The sequence below is a fragment of the Sus scrofa genome, chromosome 6, assembly GCF_000003025.6.
Source record: "Sus scrofa isolate TJ Tabasco breed Duroc chromosome 6, Sscrofa11.1, whole genome shotgun sequence".
NCBI classification, from domain to species: Eukaryota; Metazoa; Chordata; class Mammalia; order Artiodactyla; family Suidae; genus Sus; species Sus scrofa.
In genome coordinates this window covers 89235944-89251767 of record NC_010448.4, presented here as the reverse complement: position 1 = coordinate 89251767, position 15824 = coordinate 89235944, and the positions used below count along the sequence as shown (strand labels likewise).

General features: G+C 41.6%; 1 protein-coding gene across 7 annotated transcripts in view; it reads left to right on the top strand.

The window, feature by feature from the left end:
* RNF19B (ring finger protein 19B) overlaps nucleotides 1410–15824 on the top strand; it is a 30203-nt gene continuing 15788 nt past the window's right edge. For 3 of the 7 annotated variants that reach the window (XM_005665198.3, XM_021095841.1, XM_021095837.1), the window contains exons 1-2: nucleotides 1414–2210; nucleotides 14698–14903. In XM_005665198.3, coding sequence (XP_005665255.1) covers nucleotides 1579–2210; nucleotides 14698–14903 — 838 coding nt within the window. In that variant the 5' untranslated portion in view covers nucleotides 1414–1578. Of the gene's footprint in view, nucleotides 2211–14697; nucleotides 14904–15824 lie in introns of all 7 variants that reach the window. The other 4 variants (XM_021095840.1, XM_013999132.2, XM_005665197.3 and 1 more) reach the window with 4 other exon arrangements.

The following is a 15824-nucleotide window of genomic DNA, read 5'->3' as shown; positions in this document are numbered from 1 at the left end:
AGGACATGGGTTCAATCCCTGGCCTCACTCAATGGGTTAAGGGTCTGGTGTTGCTATGAGCTGTGGTATAGATGGCAGATGTGGCTCGGATCTGGTGTTGCTGCTAAAAAGACAAAAAACAAAAACAAAAACACATGTTCCAGTATGCCCATGTGACTATGTTTTGGCTATTGACACATAAGCAGAAATGTGTGGGACTTTCAAGGCAGTCTTCTTAAAAGGAAAAGTGTATCTTTCTTCCCCTTTTCCTCCCAACTGTCCGGAATGTGGACCATAATAATATGACCTTAAGATTAGAAACCAAGTGTTGAGGATGGTGGAGCAGCCTTGGACTGTCTATTTTTCGACTTACTTTTCATGAAGAGAAAAATAAATTTCTATCCTAAGCCCTTTTTTTTTTCTTTTGTTACTTGCAACTGAATATAATCCTGATACTTTCTTACTGCTATTAAAGCAGCTTGGGGCCTCTATTTGGAAGCCTGAGTCAAGCTCTTCCCCCAGTCAGAGCAGTGGGGAACCAGCAGAGAAAAGGCACTTCCAGACAAAAAATATGCTGGGATTCTGTCCACAAACTGTAAGTAACCAAGCTACCAAGAGAATAGAATGGGAGGTGAGCCTTGGAATAGTTTACTAGCGCAGAGAGCACTGAATTTTAGATTAAGGCATCTGAATTTTATTCTGTAAGTTTCTTGCAGATAGGGGGACTCTGTCTTATAGAATAATACCTCCTCTTAATAAATGCTCAAGGAATGACTAAATTTTTTTTTTCTTTTGACGGCTGCACCCATGGCATATGGCAGTTCCCAGGCGAATCCCAGGCGAGGGGTCCAACACGAGCTACAGCTGCCAGCCTACACCACAGCCACAGCAACATCAGATCCGAGCTGTGTCTGTGACCTACACCACAGCTCACAGCAACACTGGATCCTCAACCCACTGAGCGAGGCCAGGGATTGAACCTGCAACCTCATGGTTCCTAGTGGGATTCATTTCCACTGTGCCACTATGGGAACTCCTAAATTTTTTTTTAATGCTATTCGCTTAATGAACAACAACAAAAGAAGTGTTGGAAGGTGGACCACTTGGGAGTCACCATCTGATTTACCCATACCTGCTTTTACAGAAAGTAACTTAAGTATTCTTGCAGGAAGTGATACTTGAGTAAAGGTAAACCGACAACTCCACTGTGGGGATGATGGGGTAGTGGTAATGGACTGGTGGGAGGAGGCCAAGAAAAGCAGTTGGGCAAACGTCTGCTTAAGATGGCTGCCCTGGAATCACCTGACGGCGAGGAGGCGGAGCTCCGCTCCAGCACGCCGGCCCCACCCACTCGGCCCCGCCCAGCGCCCCCCCGCGGCCGGGGCGGTGCTGGTTGTGAGGTGTTTCCGCGAGGCGCCTGCGCAGTGGGCAACGGCTACGGGGCGGAGGCTTTATAACCACTTCGTCGTAACCGCTTGGCTTCTGTCTCGGGGAGGGCAGCTGAGGCGGCGGCGGCGGCCTGGGCGCCGGCTGAGGGGGCGCTGAGGCGGGAGCTGTGTGCGGCGCTGGGCGCCCCTCGCCCCTCGGCCTCTGGGGACCATGGGCTCCGAGAAAGACTCCGAGTCGCCGCGCTCTACATCCCTACACGCGGCTGCGCCCGACCCCAAGTGCCGCAGCGGCGGCCGGCGCCGGCGCCTCACCTTCCACAGCGTCTTCTCCGCCTCGGCCCGCGGCCGCCGCGCCCGGGCGAAGCCGCAGGCCGAGCCGCCGCCCCCGGCCGCGCCGCCGCCGCCCGTCCCGGTCCCGGCCGCGGCCCAGGCCCCGCCACCCGAGGCGCTGCCCGCCGAGCCCGCCGCCGAAGCAGAGGCAGAGGCCGCGGTGGCGGCGGGGCCCGGGCTGGACGATGAGGAGGCAGCGGAGGGCGGCGGCTCGGGCCCGGAGGAGGTGGAGTGCCCGCTGTGCCTGGTGCGGCTGCCGCCGGAGCGGGCCCCGCGCCTCCTCAGCTGTCCGCACCGCTCGTGCCGGGACTGCCTCCGCCACTACCTGCGCCTGGAGATCAGCGAGAGCCGGGTGCCCATCAGCTGCCCCGAATGCAGCGAGCGACTCAACCCGCACGACATCCGCCTGCTGCTCGCCGACCCGCCGCTCATGCACAAGTACGAAGAGTTCATGCTGCGCCGCTACCTGGCCTCGGACCCTGACTGTCGCTGGTGCCCGGCCCCGGACTGCGGGTGAGCGCGGGGGCGTGGCCCGGGGGCGGTGGCCGCCCGGGAGAGGACTCGGGGCCTGGGGCTGGACCCTGCCTGTGGCCGGCCCCGAGGGGCGGTCCTCTGCGCAGCGGGTGTGTGTGTGTATGCGCGCGTGTGTCCCAGCCTGGAGGGAGAGGTGAGGGATGACCAGTTGGAGGGAGGGTGAGGTGGCCACTGCGGCGGGCTGGTGACCGGTAACCACCCGCAAGCCAGGACAAGTGGGATGGACGCACCCAATTAATACCCCACCCCTGCCCGAAGGCTTGAGATGGGCGCTGAGCAGTCCGCGAGGGGAAGGGAGCAGTCCATCAAGTCAGGAGGCAGGGAGAGGCAGTTTTTGGTCGGGCGAGTGCCTCTCTGTCCAGAAGTAGGAGATGTCTTTTAATGAGGGTGGGGAGGGGGTGTCTTTCAAAGGACAGAATGAGAATATCTTTCTGAGGGGCAGCGCTCTGGAGGGGTGTGTCTATTTGGCCAGGGGCAGACTTAGCAGCGTTGCGGAAGAGGTGTGTTCTTCCTGACCCCCACTGCTGAAAGTTGGAATACACGTGACTGAAATGGCACTGGGGGAAAGGATAGCTCACTGACAGAGCTCTGGGGCACCCCGGGCTTTGTGTGTTTTCTGTGCCAAGCTAGTGGGAGTCCCCTAGGATTCTTAGACTGCTGTCTTGGTCAGGGTGAGGAGTGGACAGACCCTTGCTTTGTCCAGAGAAGCAGTGGGGCACTGAGAAGGATGATATGGTAGGAGAAAATGTGTTTGTTTCCCAGCCCCTCTGATCTTGAATTCTCGATGATGCACCATGGCAAGCTGAATTTTTAAGGTCCGTGAGAAAATATGTAGTAGATGCAGAGAGATAGTATAACCAGATTTTGCTATATGAAGCATTCAGTAGAGACCCCCATTTAAAAAAAGTCTGATTGTGTACTGTCAGTACATCCTGTGTACGGTTGGGTGCAGCAAAGAGGGGCATCCGACTGTGCCATTACCTGCTCCTTGACCTTGTACAGATCATTTTATTCTTGTGTGCTCTATGTTGAGGATAAAAAGATGCTAGGGACTCCTAGTAAAAAGCTCTGTGTTCCTTTCTTTTACATGGGTTAAAAAGGGCTTTTAATTGTAGCCTACATATAAAGACTAAGATTTCCATGATGCTGCCTGCTATTTGTCTCCTTCAAAAGAAGCCATCCGAGAGTGTATGGGAGTGTAAGATGAGTTAATTTCTTCTGTTTTTCTATTCTGCCAAACTTGTTTAGAGATGGGTGTGTTATTTAAGCTCCCTGAGTTGGTGTTTCTAAATTACTTTGAAGTGTTGTGGTCAAAGGTTGAGGTGTTTGTCTATGGTAGGTCACTTTCACTTTCAGTTAATAAGAATGAGAAAGAACCTTGTAGGCTCTTTGAAAAGTTTGCTTGTACCTAATGATCTGGTGATCTTCCTAGACCTAAGAGATTAATTTATAGGGTATTGAAGTTTTACAGACGCTATTGATAGATTTTCTGAACCAAAGGAATATTTGCTTAAGAGAACACTGCTTGATTAACTTTGGAATAGTATATAAACTCCTTTTTAAAATTCAAGTGAATTTCCTTGAATTTTAACTGAGAGATGTGACATCACTGATTATCTTTCTGGACAAGTTCCCTTTTTGTTTTTTATTTCCCTGAAGTTGGTCTCTGTCTTTGTTCACATCAATAAAAATGGATAGGAATCAATTTACACTCTTGATGATGACAACTCTAAACCATTACTGATTTGGAAGTTAGTAAAGAATTAGGCCATTTCTTATTTTAGCCAATTACCAGATTACATTATCATTAGTTTTTAATTAGTTAAAAATTAGAAGCTTAATACAATTTTCAAATGTATTATCTGAAGATTTAAAGAAGGTCAAGTCTGGGAAAAACAAGCAAACTAACATCTGAGTGTTTATGTGTCATGCACACGTAATTTAAGTTGATCCTTACAGCATTGTAAAATAGATTTGATCTAGTTTTACATTTGAGGAAGCTGAAGTTTAAGTAAATTGAGTGACTTGTTTAGGGTCACATAACTAGTATGTGGTGGAGCCAGATGTGGAACACTGGTCTTAACTCTAACCAAGAGTAGTATTCTTTTCTCTCAAAGCTTTAGAAAATTTAGGCTTATCAGCATTATTGGGGATGCTACTCTTTGGGTCATTTCATCAAGTGTGGCCTAAGGACAACATGAAGGGCAAGGATGCTGGAATCTGTAGTTTCTTTTCTGATTCTTATTGTTAACAGTCTCTTAACTTACTTCATTTTTCTTATCTGAAATAGGCCTAGTCCTTCCTGACTTGAGAGGCTTAATTGATATTTTCACAGTGTTTTGGGAGTTCAGTTGAAGGTGTTAGATAAACAGGGAGTAATTTTAAATTTCTGTCACTTCCCAAATAGATGGGGATGTGGCCACTGGTTTTGCTGTCTCTTTTTAATGTCATGAGAAAAAATAGCTTGTTTTGTTTTAATCAAACTGTTCTCTTTCTGGGTTGGGTGAAAATCATGGATGAGAACTAGAAGAGTAGCTGAAGACCCCAGTTATCCTTTCTCATACCTGACCGTCTTTACTGTCCACAGATCAAGTTCTTGCCCGCCAAAAATTTGTCAAGTTCTTTGCTCTCTGTGTGTATGTTTGTGTATTTGGTAGGGTGAGAGGAGCCTATAAGTGATCTTACAAAGTTTTGATCATTAGTTTCACTGTGATTACTCATGACAATGAGGACACTATATTAAAAGATTCATAATTTGTTTACAAAATATTTGTAGAACAGAGAAAAGAGCCTTGAATTTTTCACTTAAATACAGTTTTATTTTATTCATAAATAAGGGATCCAGTTTCTGTGGGAAAACATTCACATTATTATTTAATGTTTTTAAGTACAATATTACCAAGCGCAGTCTTTAAAACATACTTTCAAATGAGATAAAATTATAGTTCTTTATAATATTCAGACTCTAACTTCATTCAGAAATAATTTCATCTCAGTTTCATACAGGTAGATGGTGGTAAACTCATTTTTTAAAGGAGAAACCAGTTCCAAGAAGTTTAAGTATGGGCCTAGTGTCTCACAGCTAATAGATGTTAAGTTGATCTGCTATGCCCTAGAGTCTCTATTTAGGCATGAAACCTCCAAACCATGAAAACATGTAATGTTTTCCTCTCAAATGCCCTGTTGCCAGTCTTTAAGCCCTTTCAGAATCTCTAGAAGACTGAGGGGTGAGCAAAGGAGGCAATAGAGTATTTCCTGCCTTACAGGGTAGGTCTTCTGTACAGATGAATATGAGATAAGGCTGTCTTAACCTAAATTCTTTGTGTGGGTCCACCACTCCAGCCTCTCATTGCTACCTTTGTCTCCTGCAAAATCCCCCCTCCCACATGACCCCACAAGGTAGTATCAGCTATTGGTCTTCCCCAAAAACTGGATTGAATCATTCCGTAAATAGGAAGCCTCTGTTTGTTTCTAGGACATTTATGAGAGAAGAGCAAGCTCCCTGAGCAAGACAGATTTCTCAGTCAGTGAAAGATTTTTCCTTTCTGAAACCTTCCTGGACCTCTTCTCTTAATTAAGCTATTTTACAACTCTCTATCCTCCCCCCTCCCCCTGCCATCTACATCATCCTGCAGCCCAGTACATCTTTCTCATGTCTGCCAAAGTACTCATTCTAAAGTAGAATATTTTATATCACTCCCCTGCTTAACCTGCTCATACCTGATCTATAAGATGACTTTGTTTGTTTGTTTGTTTGTCTTTTTAGGGCCACACCCATGGCATATGGAAGTTCCCAGGCTAGGTGTCAAATCAGAGCTATAGTCGCCCACTGGCCTACACCACAGCCACAGCAAAGTGGGATCCAAGTTGCATCTGTGACCTACGCCACAGCTCACTGGCAATGCCAGATCCTTTAACCCACTGAGCAAGGCCAGAGATCAAACCTTCATCCTCATGGATGCTGGTTGGGTTCGTTACCACTGAGCCACAACAGGAACTCCAAGATGACTTCTTATTGTCTTTAAGAACTTATTGTTTATATGCTCTGTCCTCATGATTTAAGACCCTTTATGGTCTCCAGCTATCTTTTGATATTATTTTCTATATTTCACCTATATTAATATTTCCCAAGGTATAGGCATTATTGAAAAGAAAAAATGTTTTGTGATTGAATAAGCTGGGGAAATGTCAGATTGTTAATGCTGATATTCAGTCTGGTATAATTTCTCTAAACTTAGATTGCCAGGAAACATATGTTTATTTTAATTTTTTTAATGAGATCTTTTTTTTTTTTTTTGTCTTTTTTGCCATTTTATTGAGCCACTCTCATGGCATATGGAGTTCCCAGGCTAGGGGTCTAATCGGAGCTGTAGCCACCAGCCTATGCCACAGCCACAGCAACGTGGGATCCTTAACCCACTGAGCAAGGCTAGGGATGGAACCCGCAACCTCATGGTTACTAGTCGGATTCGTTAACCACTGTGCCACGACGGGAACTCCTTTTGATGACATCTTTAAAGCATACCTGAAACTTTCCCTGTTTGCAGTTTTCTAAATTTCTTTAACAGTTATTCTGACCTGTCTTCTGTTAGTTTCCTTATTTAACAATGAATCTTCTGCTCTGAGTAAATTAAGAGCTCTTCCAGACTAGGCTATCTATATTCCAATATTTTCTACAACTCTGAATAAAATCTTTCAATTCCAGAATAATGGGATGAATAGTTGAATTTTTGATAAGGAAGGTAAATAAAACTGCTCAGTTTCGGGAGGAGAAACAGGTAAGAGGAGGGCAGGCAAGAAGAGGATAGACAAGTAATCATTCAGTAGACACTTTTGAGAATTATATGATGTTGAAACTGGGTGAGTACTGGGCATTACAAAAAGAACTTAGACATGGTCCTCTTGACAAGGAGTTTGGCCTGGCAGAGGAGGTAGGTAGGTAGATAGATAATTATAAATGCACTGTAATATATACTAAGGAAAATACAAGTGCTCTTAGAGGATAGATGAAAGGTTTTTTTTTGGTTTTTTTGGTCTTTTTGCTATTTCTTTGGGCCGCTCCCGTGGCATATGGAGGTTCGCAGGCTAGGGGTCGAAGCCGTGTCTGCAACCTACACCACAGCTCGCAGCAACGCTGGATCCTTAACCCACTGAGCAAGGGCAGGGACCGAACCCACAACCTCATGGTTCCTAGTCAGATTCATTAACCACTGCGCCACAACGGGAACTCCTAGATGAAAGGTTTTACATGATGGTGTCAATAAAGACTTCACAGAGGAGATGATATTTGATCGGGGCTTGAAGAATGTGAGTAGAAATTTATACCAGGAAAACAAAGATGAAGGTAGAGTGTGATGAACAAATTCAAGGAGGTATAAAAATTTAAGACTAAATCTGGAGTCTAGTTTGGTTAGCCTCTGAATGTACAAAATGGGGAGTGACTCGAGATCGACCTGGAAAGGTAGACTGGATTCAAATTGATAGGTCTGTCTGTGCCATGCAAAGAAGTATAGATTTGAAGGACTTCTTTCTTTTTGTTGAAGGATTTTAAGCAAAAGAGTAATATCATGATAGATAAACTTCTAGAATTGGAATATGGATTTGAGTATGAAGTAAGGCGATCCAATAGTAGTCTCTTGGTTGTCTGGCCAAGAGGTGACGTGAGTTTGAACTAGGGCGGTAAAAAGGAAGAGTAAAAGTATGGCTTATTGTGACAACTTGGGCCATGTCTTCCCCCCTTATACATGCTCAGGGTCTGTTTGTAAATGAAGTTATATGCCTTGAGCAGTGAAGTACAGATATAATATAGGAATACATTTCTTTGACTACCAGGGTCTGCTGGAACATAATCAAATTCATGCTAATGGAAACATTGTAAATCAACTGTAATTTAAAAAAAAGATTTAAAAAATTCATACTAATGGAATTTTCTCCCCCAGGGTTAGAGTAAGGTAACGCTGTGGTTTATTTAGCCTGTCACACATTAAGATGTTTCCAGAGTTAGGGCATTAACAAAATTAATAAAAGTTGTACGAACTTAAGGAGGGAAAAGGATGATTCTGTATTCTTAGCAGCATGCAATTTCTTCCACCTTCCATTTAGCTTCCAATTAGCAAACCTGAATGCTCTGTTCAGCTAAGAGAGTAGACAGAGTAGGAGAGAGGCTCCAGTGTAGGACATGGAAGAAAAGGAACAAGGGTGGTCAAGGCAAGCCATTAAAAAAAAACAAAAAATAATGCCATTTGCAGCAACATGGACACAACTTGAGATTCTCATACTAAGTGAAGTAAGTCAGAAAGAGAAACTCAAATACCATGTGATATCACTTATATGTGGAATCTAAAATATGGCACAAATGAACCTATCTACAAAACAGAAACAGACTCATGGACATAGAGAACAGACTTGTGATTGCCAAGGAGGAGTGGGGAGGGAGTGGGATGGACTGGGAGTTTGGGGTTAGTAGATGCAAACTATTAAGCAGTGAGGCCTTACTGTATAGCACAGGGAACTATACCCAGTCTCTTGGGATGGAACATGAGGGAAGATAATATGAGAAAAAGAATGTATATTTATACATGGATGACTGGGTCACTTTGCTGTACAGCAGAAATTGGCACAACATTGTAAATCAACTATAATTGTAAAAAATGTGTGCAAAAAAAAAAAAAAAAAAAAAAAAAAGGATGGTCAAGGCAGATTTGGTCTCAAGGATGAAGTTTTTTTAAAACTACCTGGGGTAGAAGATTGCCCTCTTCTGAATTTAGGAGATTACCCCCCAAAAGGTCTTATCAGAATTTTAGAATTAAGTTATAATAAGCATTTGGAATGGATAAACAATGAGATCCTGCTGTGTAGCACAGGGAACTATATCTAATCACTTGTGATGGAACATGATGGAGGATAATGTGAAAAAAAGAATGTATATTTATGTATAACTGGGTCACTTTGCTGTATAGAAGAAATTGACAGAACACTGTAAATCAACTATAATAAAAAAATTTTTAAAAGAAAAAACATTCCCGTAATCCCTAAAGACAACTACAAAAAATAATAATAATTAAGTTATAGTACTTGGCATATAGAAAGCCGGTAAATGCATATATAAGTTTGAAAGGTTGTTTTAGGGGAGAGTAAGAGCCCAGGAAAAGAGCTAGATGACCTGGGGAAAGTAAAAAACACATCAGGGAGTTCCCATTGTGGTTCAGCAGGTTATGAACCCGACTAGTATCCATGAGGATGTGGGTGGGATCCCTGGCCCTGCTCCGTGAGTTAAGGATCCCTCCATTGCTGTGGCTGTGGTGTAGGCCAGCAGCTGCATCGATTTGACCACTAGCCTAGCCTGGGAACTTCCATATGCTGCAGGTGCAGCCCTAAAAAGCAAAAAAGAAAAGGAAAAAAAACATCAGGAGTGGGTTCTCTATCATTCATTCAAAACAAGTATTTTAAGCATGAATCAGTGTGCTAGACACTAGAGATTTAAAAAATGGATATTTTTTCTTGTTTAGTTGTGGAAGCATACATATAAACAGATAATTACTATATAATGTGCTGAGTATTATAAGTTAATTATGCAGCGACACAAAGTGGACAACCAGCTACCTGGAGAGGTTAAGTGGATTTTATAGAGAGGATGACATTTGAGCTGGTTATTAAATGGTTAAATATTTGCCAGGGCAAGAAGTAAGGAAAGGGTATTTAGAGGCAGAAAGAATAGAGTGTGCTATGTGCTATGTATTCATACCATGACTTTTAGGGCAAGATCTCAAATGCAGTTTTAAATACATGTTTAGTTACACCTGAAGGTGGCAAGCACCTATACTTCCATTTTAGGGATAGAATCTGAAGTTTGTAGGTTTTAATTAGCTCATTGTCATGCAGTATGAGTCAGGGGCAGGGAGCCCAGACAAGGCTCCATACCCAAAAACAGGAATGCCAAGTCTCGTGCCCTGAGTAATTCTGTGTAATAGTAATATCTTGCTGAGGGCTTGTGAGTACTTGGGATTATTTTACTTCTTTGGAACCAAATTCTACACTCAAAATTGACATTGTCAATTCCGTCAATAATCTTTGAAAAAAAAAGAATCTGCTAATAAATATTTACTCCTACATCCGAGGTAGGAATGGATCATGAAATGTTCAAGGTTTCCTGACTGGCAGTCTATCTAATTTATACTGTCAGAAGTTGACCTAATACTTTTCTGAGATCATCCAGTACCTTTCTCATTTAACACAAATAGCAAGCAAGTCACTTTCTTCAGGAGAAACGTTTATCTTTAGTAGTTATTTTGCAACTAGATGGGATAGATTTGCTCAGAACTCCTACAGGATATGAATCATTTGCGTTCATATATTGACCTCTTCTCACTTTGCTCTTTCCGAGAAGAATTTTAATACAGCCTGTATTATGTAATATAGATGATACGTTGTCATCGATATTTTCAGTGTCATTCTCGAATTAACTTGCAGAATCCCTGATAAACCTGAGAGCCTCAGTTGCTGTTATGAAGATCTAATGTACAACGAGATAACTGAACAGACCGTAGAATAAATCAAAGAAAATGTTATTAGTCTTTTGTTTAAGTTGTTTGAGGTCTTTGGCTTTTGGAGGAGAGCATGGAATAAGGGATGACAAAGGCCAGATGACAACGCCTAGGTCTGTAATCATTGACCTAAAAATTGTTTGACCTTTCACAACTGCTGTCTTCCCTTTTTCATTTGTTTGTTTAAATTACTTTAAAAAAAATTTTTTTTAGGAGTTCCTGTTGTGGCTCAGTGGGTTAAAGGATCTGGCATTGCCCCAACTGTGTGGTGTAGGTTGCAGCTGCAGTTCAGATTCAGTCCCTGGCCCAGGAACTTCCATATGCCACAGGTGTAGCCCTTAAAAAAAAAGAAAAAAAATTCTTTAAAAATTTTATTGTAAACAAGTTTCCATTGGAGTTCCCTTTGTGGCTCAGTGGTTAACGAATCCGACTAGGATCCGTGAGGATGCAGGTTCGAGCCCTGGCCTTGTTCAGTGGGTTAAGAATCTGGCTTGAGCTGTGGTGTAGGTTGCAGACTCAGCTCAGATCCTGAGTTGCTGTGGCTATGGCATAGGCCAGTGGCTGTAGCTCCAATTTGACCCCTAGCCTGGGAAATTCCATATGCTGCAAGTGTGGCCCTAAAAAGCAAAAAATGAAGAAACCATTAAATAAAGTATCCAACCATTTATTAGAGTAATCTGTGCATTTAGTTGACATATTTAGAATTAGTCAGAAAGGCTAATAGTTATATTGGATTGTTAGTGGGAAAGTAAATCTTGGTAAATAAACATGAATTATAAGAAACAATTGATGCCAGGGCTGATTCTGAATCGCCCCATCTTTTTTTTTTTTTTTTTTAAGGGCCAAAACTGCAGCATATGGAGGTTCCCAGACTGCAAATCGGAGCTGCAGCTGCCGGCCTACACCACAGCCACAGCAATGCCAGATCTGATCCAAGTCTACAACCTATACCACAGCTCTCGGCAACACCAGATCCTTAACACACTGAACGAGGCCAGGGATCAAACCTGCAACCTCATGGTTCCTAGTCAGATTCATTTCCACTGTCCCACAACGGGAACTCTCTGAATCTCCCCATCTTAATAAGAATATGTATCGTAAGGGGTTGGGGGAGCTATGGCTATATTCTATGTAAATTAATAAAATAGATGAGTTATATCCTTGGATTCTGGAAGCTGTCAAGAAAGAAGATATTTCAAGGTACAGATTTGAACTGGAAAAAAATATGGAAAGATGAAATAAGCTTTCAGTAGAAGTTGATCATGAATCCTTCTCTGTCTATTGTTTTTCAGTCTGTGGTCAGACCAGCTTCACTGTGGAACTTAAAAATGAAAAAGTAGGAGTTCCCTGCTCATCAGGTCCAGCATTGTCACTGCTGTGCTTGGGTCACTGCTCTGGCACAGGTTCAGTCCCTGACCCAGGAATTTCCATACGCTGTGGGTGCAGCTAAAAAAAAAAAGTATTGAAATCATAAAATTCCTAGAAGAAAACATGAAAAGAATACTCTTTGACATAAATTATAGCAATTTTTTTAATTTAAAAAATTTTATTGATTTACAGTGTTGTAATTTCTGCTGTACAGCAGTGATTTATATATATATATATATACACACACACATATTTACACACACACATATATACATATATATATCTTTTTCATATTCTCTTCCATTATGGTTTATCACAAAAGATGAAACATAGTTCCCTGTGCTATGCACTATACAGTAGGACCTTGTGGTTTATCCATTCTGTATATAATACTTTGCCTCTACTAATCCCAAACTCCCAATCCTTCCCTCCCCTCAGCAACCACAAATCTCCCCTCTATATCTGTCTATTTTTGTTTCATAGATAAGTTGATTTATGTCATGTTTTAGATTCCATATATAAATGATATCATATGGTATTTGTATTTCTCTTTCTGACTTAGTTCACTTAGATAATCTCCAGGTCCATTCATGTTGCTGCAGATGACATTAGTTCATTCTTTTTTATGGCTGAGTAGTATTCCATTGTATATATGTACCACATCTTCTTAATTCATTCATCTGTTGATAGACATTTAGGTTGTTTCCACGTCTTGGCTATTGTGAATAGTACTGAAGTGAACATAGGGGTGCATGTGTCTTTTCAAATTACTGTTTTGTCTGGGTTCATACCCAGGAGTGGGATTGCTGGATCATATGGCGACTCTGTTTTTAGTTTTTTGAGGAAACTCCATATTGTTTTCCATAATGACTGATCCAATTTACATTCCCGCCAACAAAAACTTAAAAGTTTTCTCACAGCAAAGGAAACCTTTGACAAAACAAACAAAAACCCTCCCAAATGAGAGAAAACATTTGCTGGTGATATGACCAATGAAGCATTAATATCCAGTAAAGTTCATACAACAACATAAAAAAAAATTCCAGTTGAAAGATGGGCAGAAGACCTAGATGGCCAACAGTCACATAAAAAGATGCTCAACATCACTAGTCATTAGAGAAATGCAAATTAAAACCACAGTGAGATATCTGCTCACATGTATCAGAATGGCTATCATCAAAAAGACCACAAATAACAAATGTAGAGGATGTGGAGAGAAGGGAATCCTCCTACAACATTGATGGCAATATAAATTGGTACAGCAACTATGAAAAACAGTATAGAGGTTTCTCAAAAAATTAAAAATAGAGCAACTCTATAACCCAGCAGTTTCACTCCTGGATATTTATCTGAAAAAGAAAACACTAATTTGAAAAGATACATACACCCCAATAGCAGCATTCATAGCAGCATAATTTACAGTAGCCAAGAAATAGAAACAGCCTAAATGTCCATCAATAGATCAGTTGATAAATTTTGCCGCTTGCAACAACGTGGATGGACCTGGAGGGTATTACACGAAGTGAATTAAGTCAGAGAAAGAAAAATACTGGATGATATCATTTATCTTTGGAACCTAAAAAATAAGCTAGTGAATATAATAAAAAAGAAACAGACACAGATAGAACAAACTAGTGGTTATCAATGGAGAGAGAGAAGGGGAATGGGGCAAAATAGGGGTATGAGATTAAGAGGTACAAACTACTATGTATAAAATAAGTTACAAGGATATATAGAACAACATAGGGAATATAGCCAATATTTTATAATAACCATAAGTTAAATATAACCTTTAAAATTGTGAATCACTGTTGTGCATTTGAAACTTACATAATATTGTACAGCAACTGTAGCTCAATAAGAAAAATTATACTTGCTTTAGTTTTTGCTGTTGCTCTTTATTTTACAAATGTTCTGTTCTTTAAACAAAATCTAATTTCTCTAAATATAGCAAACCATCAAAAGGAAATAGTTTTGGGAGTTCCTGTTGTAGCTCAGCAGGTTAAGAACCAGACATTGTGTCCATGAGGATGTGGGTTCGATCCCTGGCCTCACTCAGTGGGTCAAGGATCCGGTGTTGCCACAAGCTGTGGCATAGGTCGCAGATGCTGCTTGAATCAGGAATTACCTTGGCTGTGGTGTAGGCTGGCAGCTGCAGCTCCAATTCTACCCCTAGCCTGAGAACTTCCATATGCCGCAGGTGTGGCTGTAAAAAGAAAAAAAAGGAAATAGTATTGTATCCTTATTTATGGAACTTGGTATGACACCCTCCTCCTAAAGCAGATTAAACTGACTAAATACATGCTAGAAATTCAGGCTAAATGTAATATTTTATCCTATTTTTTCAGGAAATAAATGGTTTGTGTTATTAGAATCTCAAAAAATTTACTCTCTCATATAGAATATGTTTTACAGTTTGTTAGGCGTAATCATGCATGTGTATTATTTGTGTTCTTTCCTCTACATGGTATGAAGTGGTGGGAAGTGCTAAACAGTGTTACCATACTGGAATGACGAATTAATGTTTTTCCTACTTCTGTCTCTTCCTTATCCAGTTATGCTGTTATTGCCTATGGCTGTGCCAGCTGCCCAAAGCTGACCTGTGAGAGGGAAGGCTGCCAAACTGAGTTCTGCTACCACTGCAAGCAAATATGGCATCCAAATCAGACATGCGATATGGCCCGTCAGCAGAGGGCGCAGACATTGCGAGTTCGGACCAAGCACACTTCAGGTCTCAGTTATGGGCAAGAATCTGGACCAGGTATAAGTTGGTATCGTCTCATTGTCTCTTTATTTGCTATTTTATAGTATGAGCCCAAAGCAGGGAGAGATTACCTTACTGTATAACTCAAGTATTTTATGGGATTAGAAAGCAGAAAATATTTGTCAACACTTTCAATATTGCATAGGTATAAAACTGTAAAACACATTCTGTATGAGAAAGTAAATTTCTTTTTTTTTTTTTGTTGCTTTTTAGGGCTGCACTCATGGCATATGGAGGTTCCCAGGCTAGGGGTCTAATTGGAGCTGTAGCTGCTGGCCTATACCACAGCCACAGCAATGCAGGATCCGAGCCACATCTGCAACCTACACCACAGCTCATGGCAACACTGGATTCTTAACCCACTGAGCAAGGTCAGGGTTCAAACCCACAACCTCATGGTTAATAGTTGGATTTGTTTCCGCTGAACCACAACAGGAACTCCCCTCCCCCCCCTTTTTTTTTAAGAAAGAAAATTTCTTGAGATTCTCTCTCTGACCATTTATAGGTTATCCAACCCAGGTAAAAGTGGAATAAAGCAAAACTGAATTCTGTAGTTTGTATCTTCTTAATAACATGTCTCAGATTGGAGAACAGTTAGGTCCTTTTGCTGGAAGCTTTTTCAAAACTTTTTTTGTGAGCAGAAACACATTTAATGTTAAACCTGTCCTATTTTCCTACTAGCTTTAAGTGCATTACTGCTTTTGGAAGTAGGGTACAGATTTAAGGAAAGGAAATAATATTGTACGGGTTAACGATTAACCTTAAAATGAGGAATATCACACATTCAGTTTCAACTTTAACATGTCAGAGTAAACATATTTAAAAATGTCAGTGGGTTTATTGCCTTTTATAAATGTGCTTTATTTCCTGATGTCATTTGGGAGAAGCTAGTAGGAAAGAGTTTACCATTCACTTTTT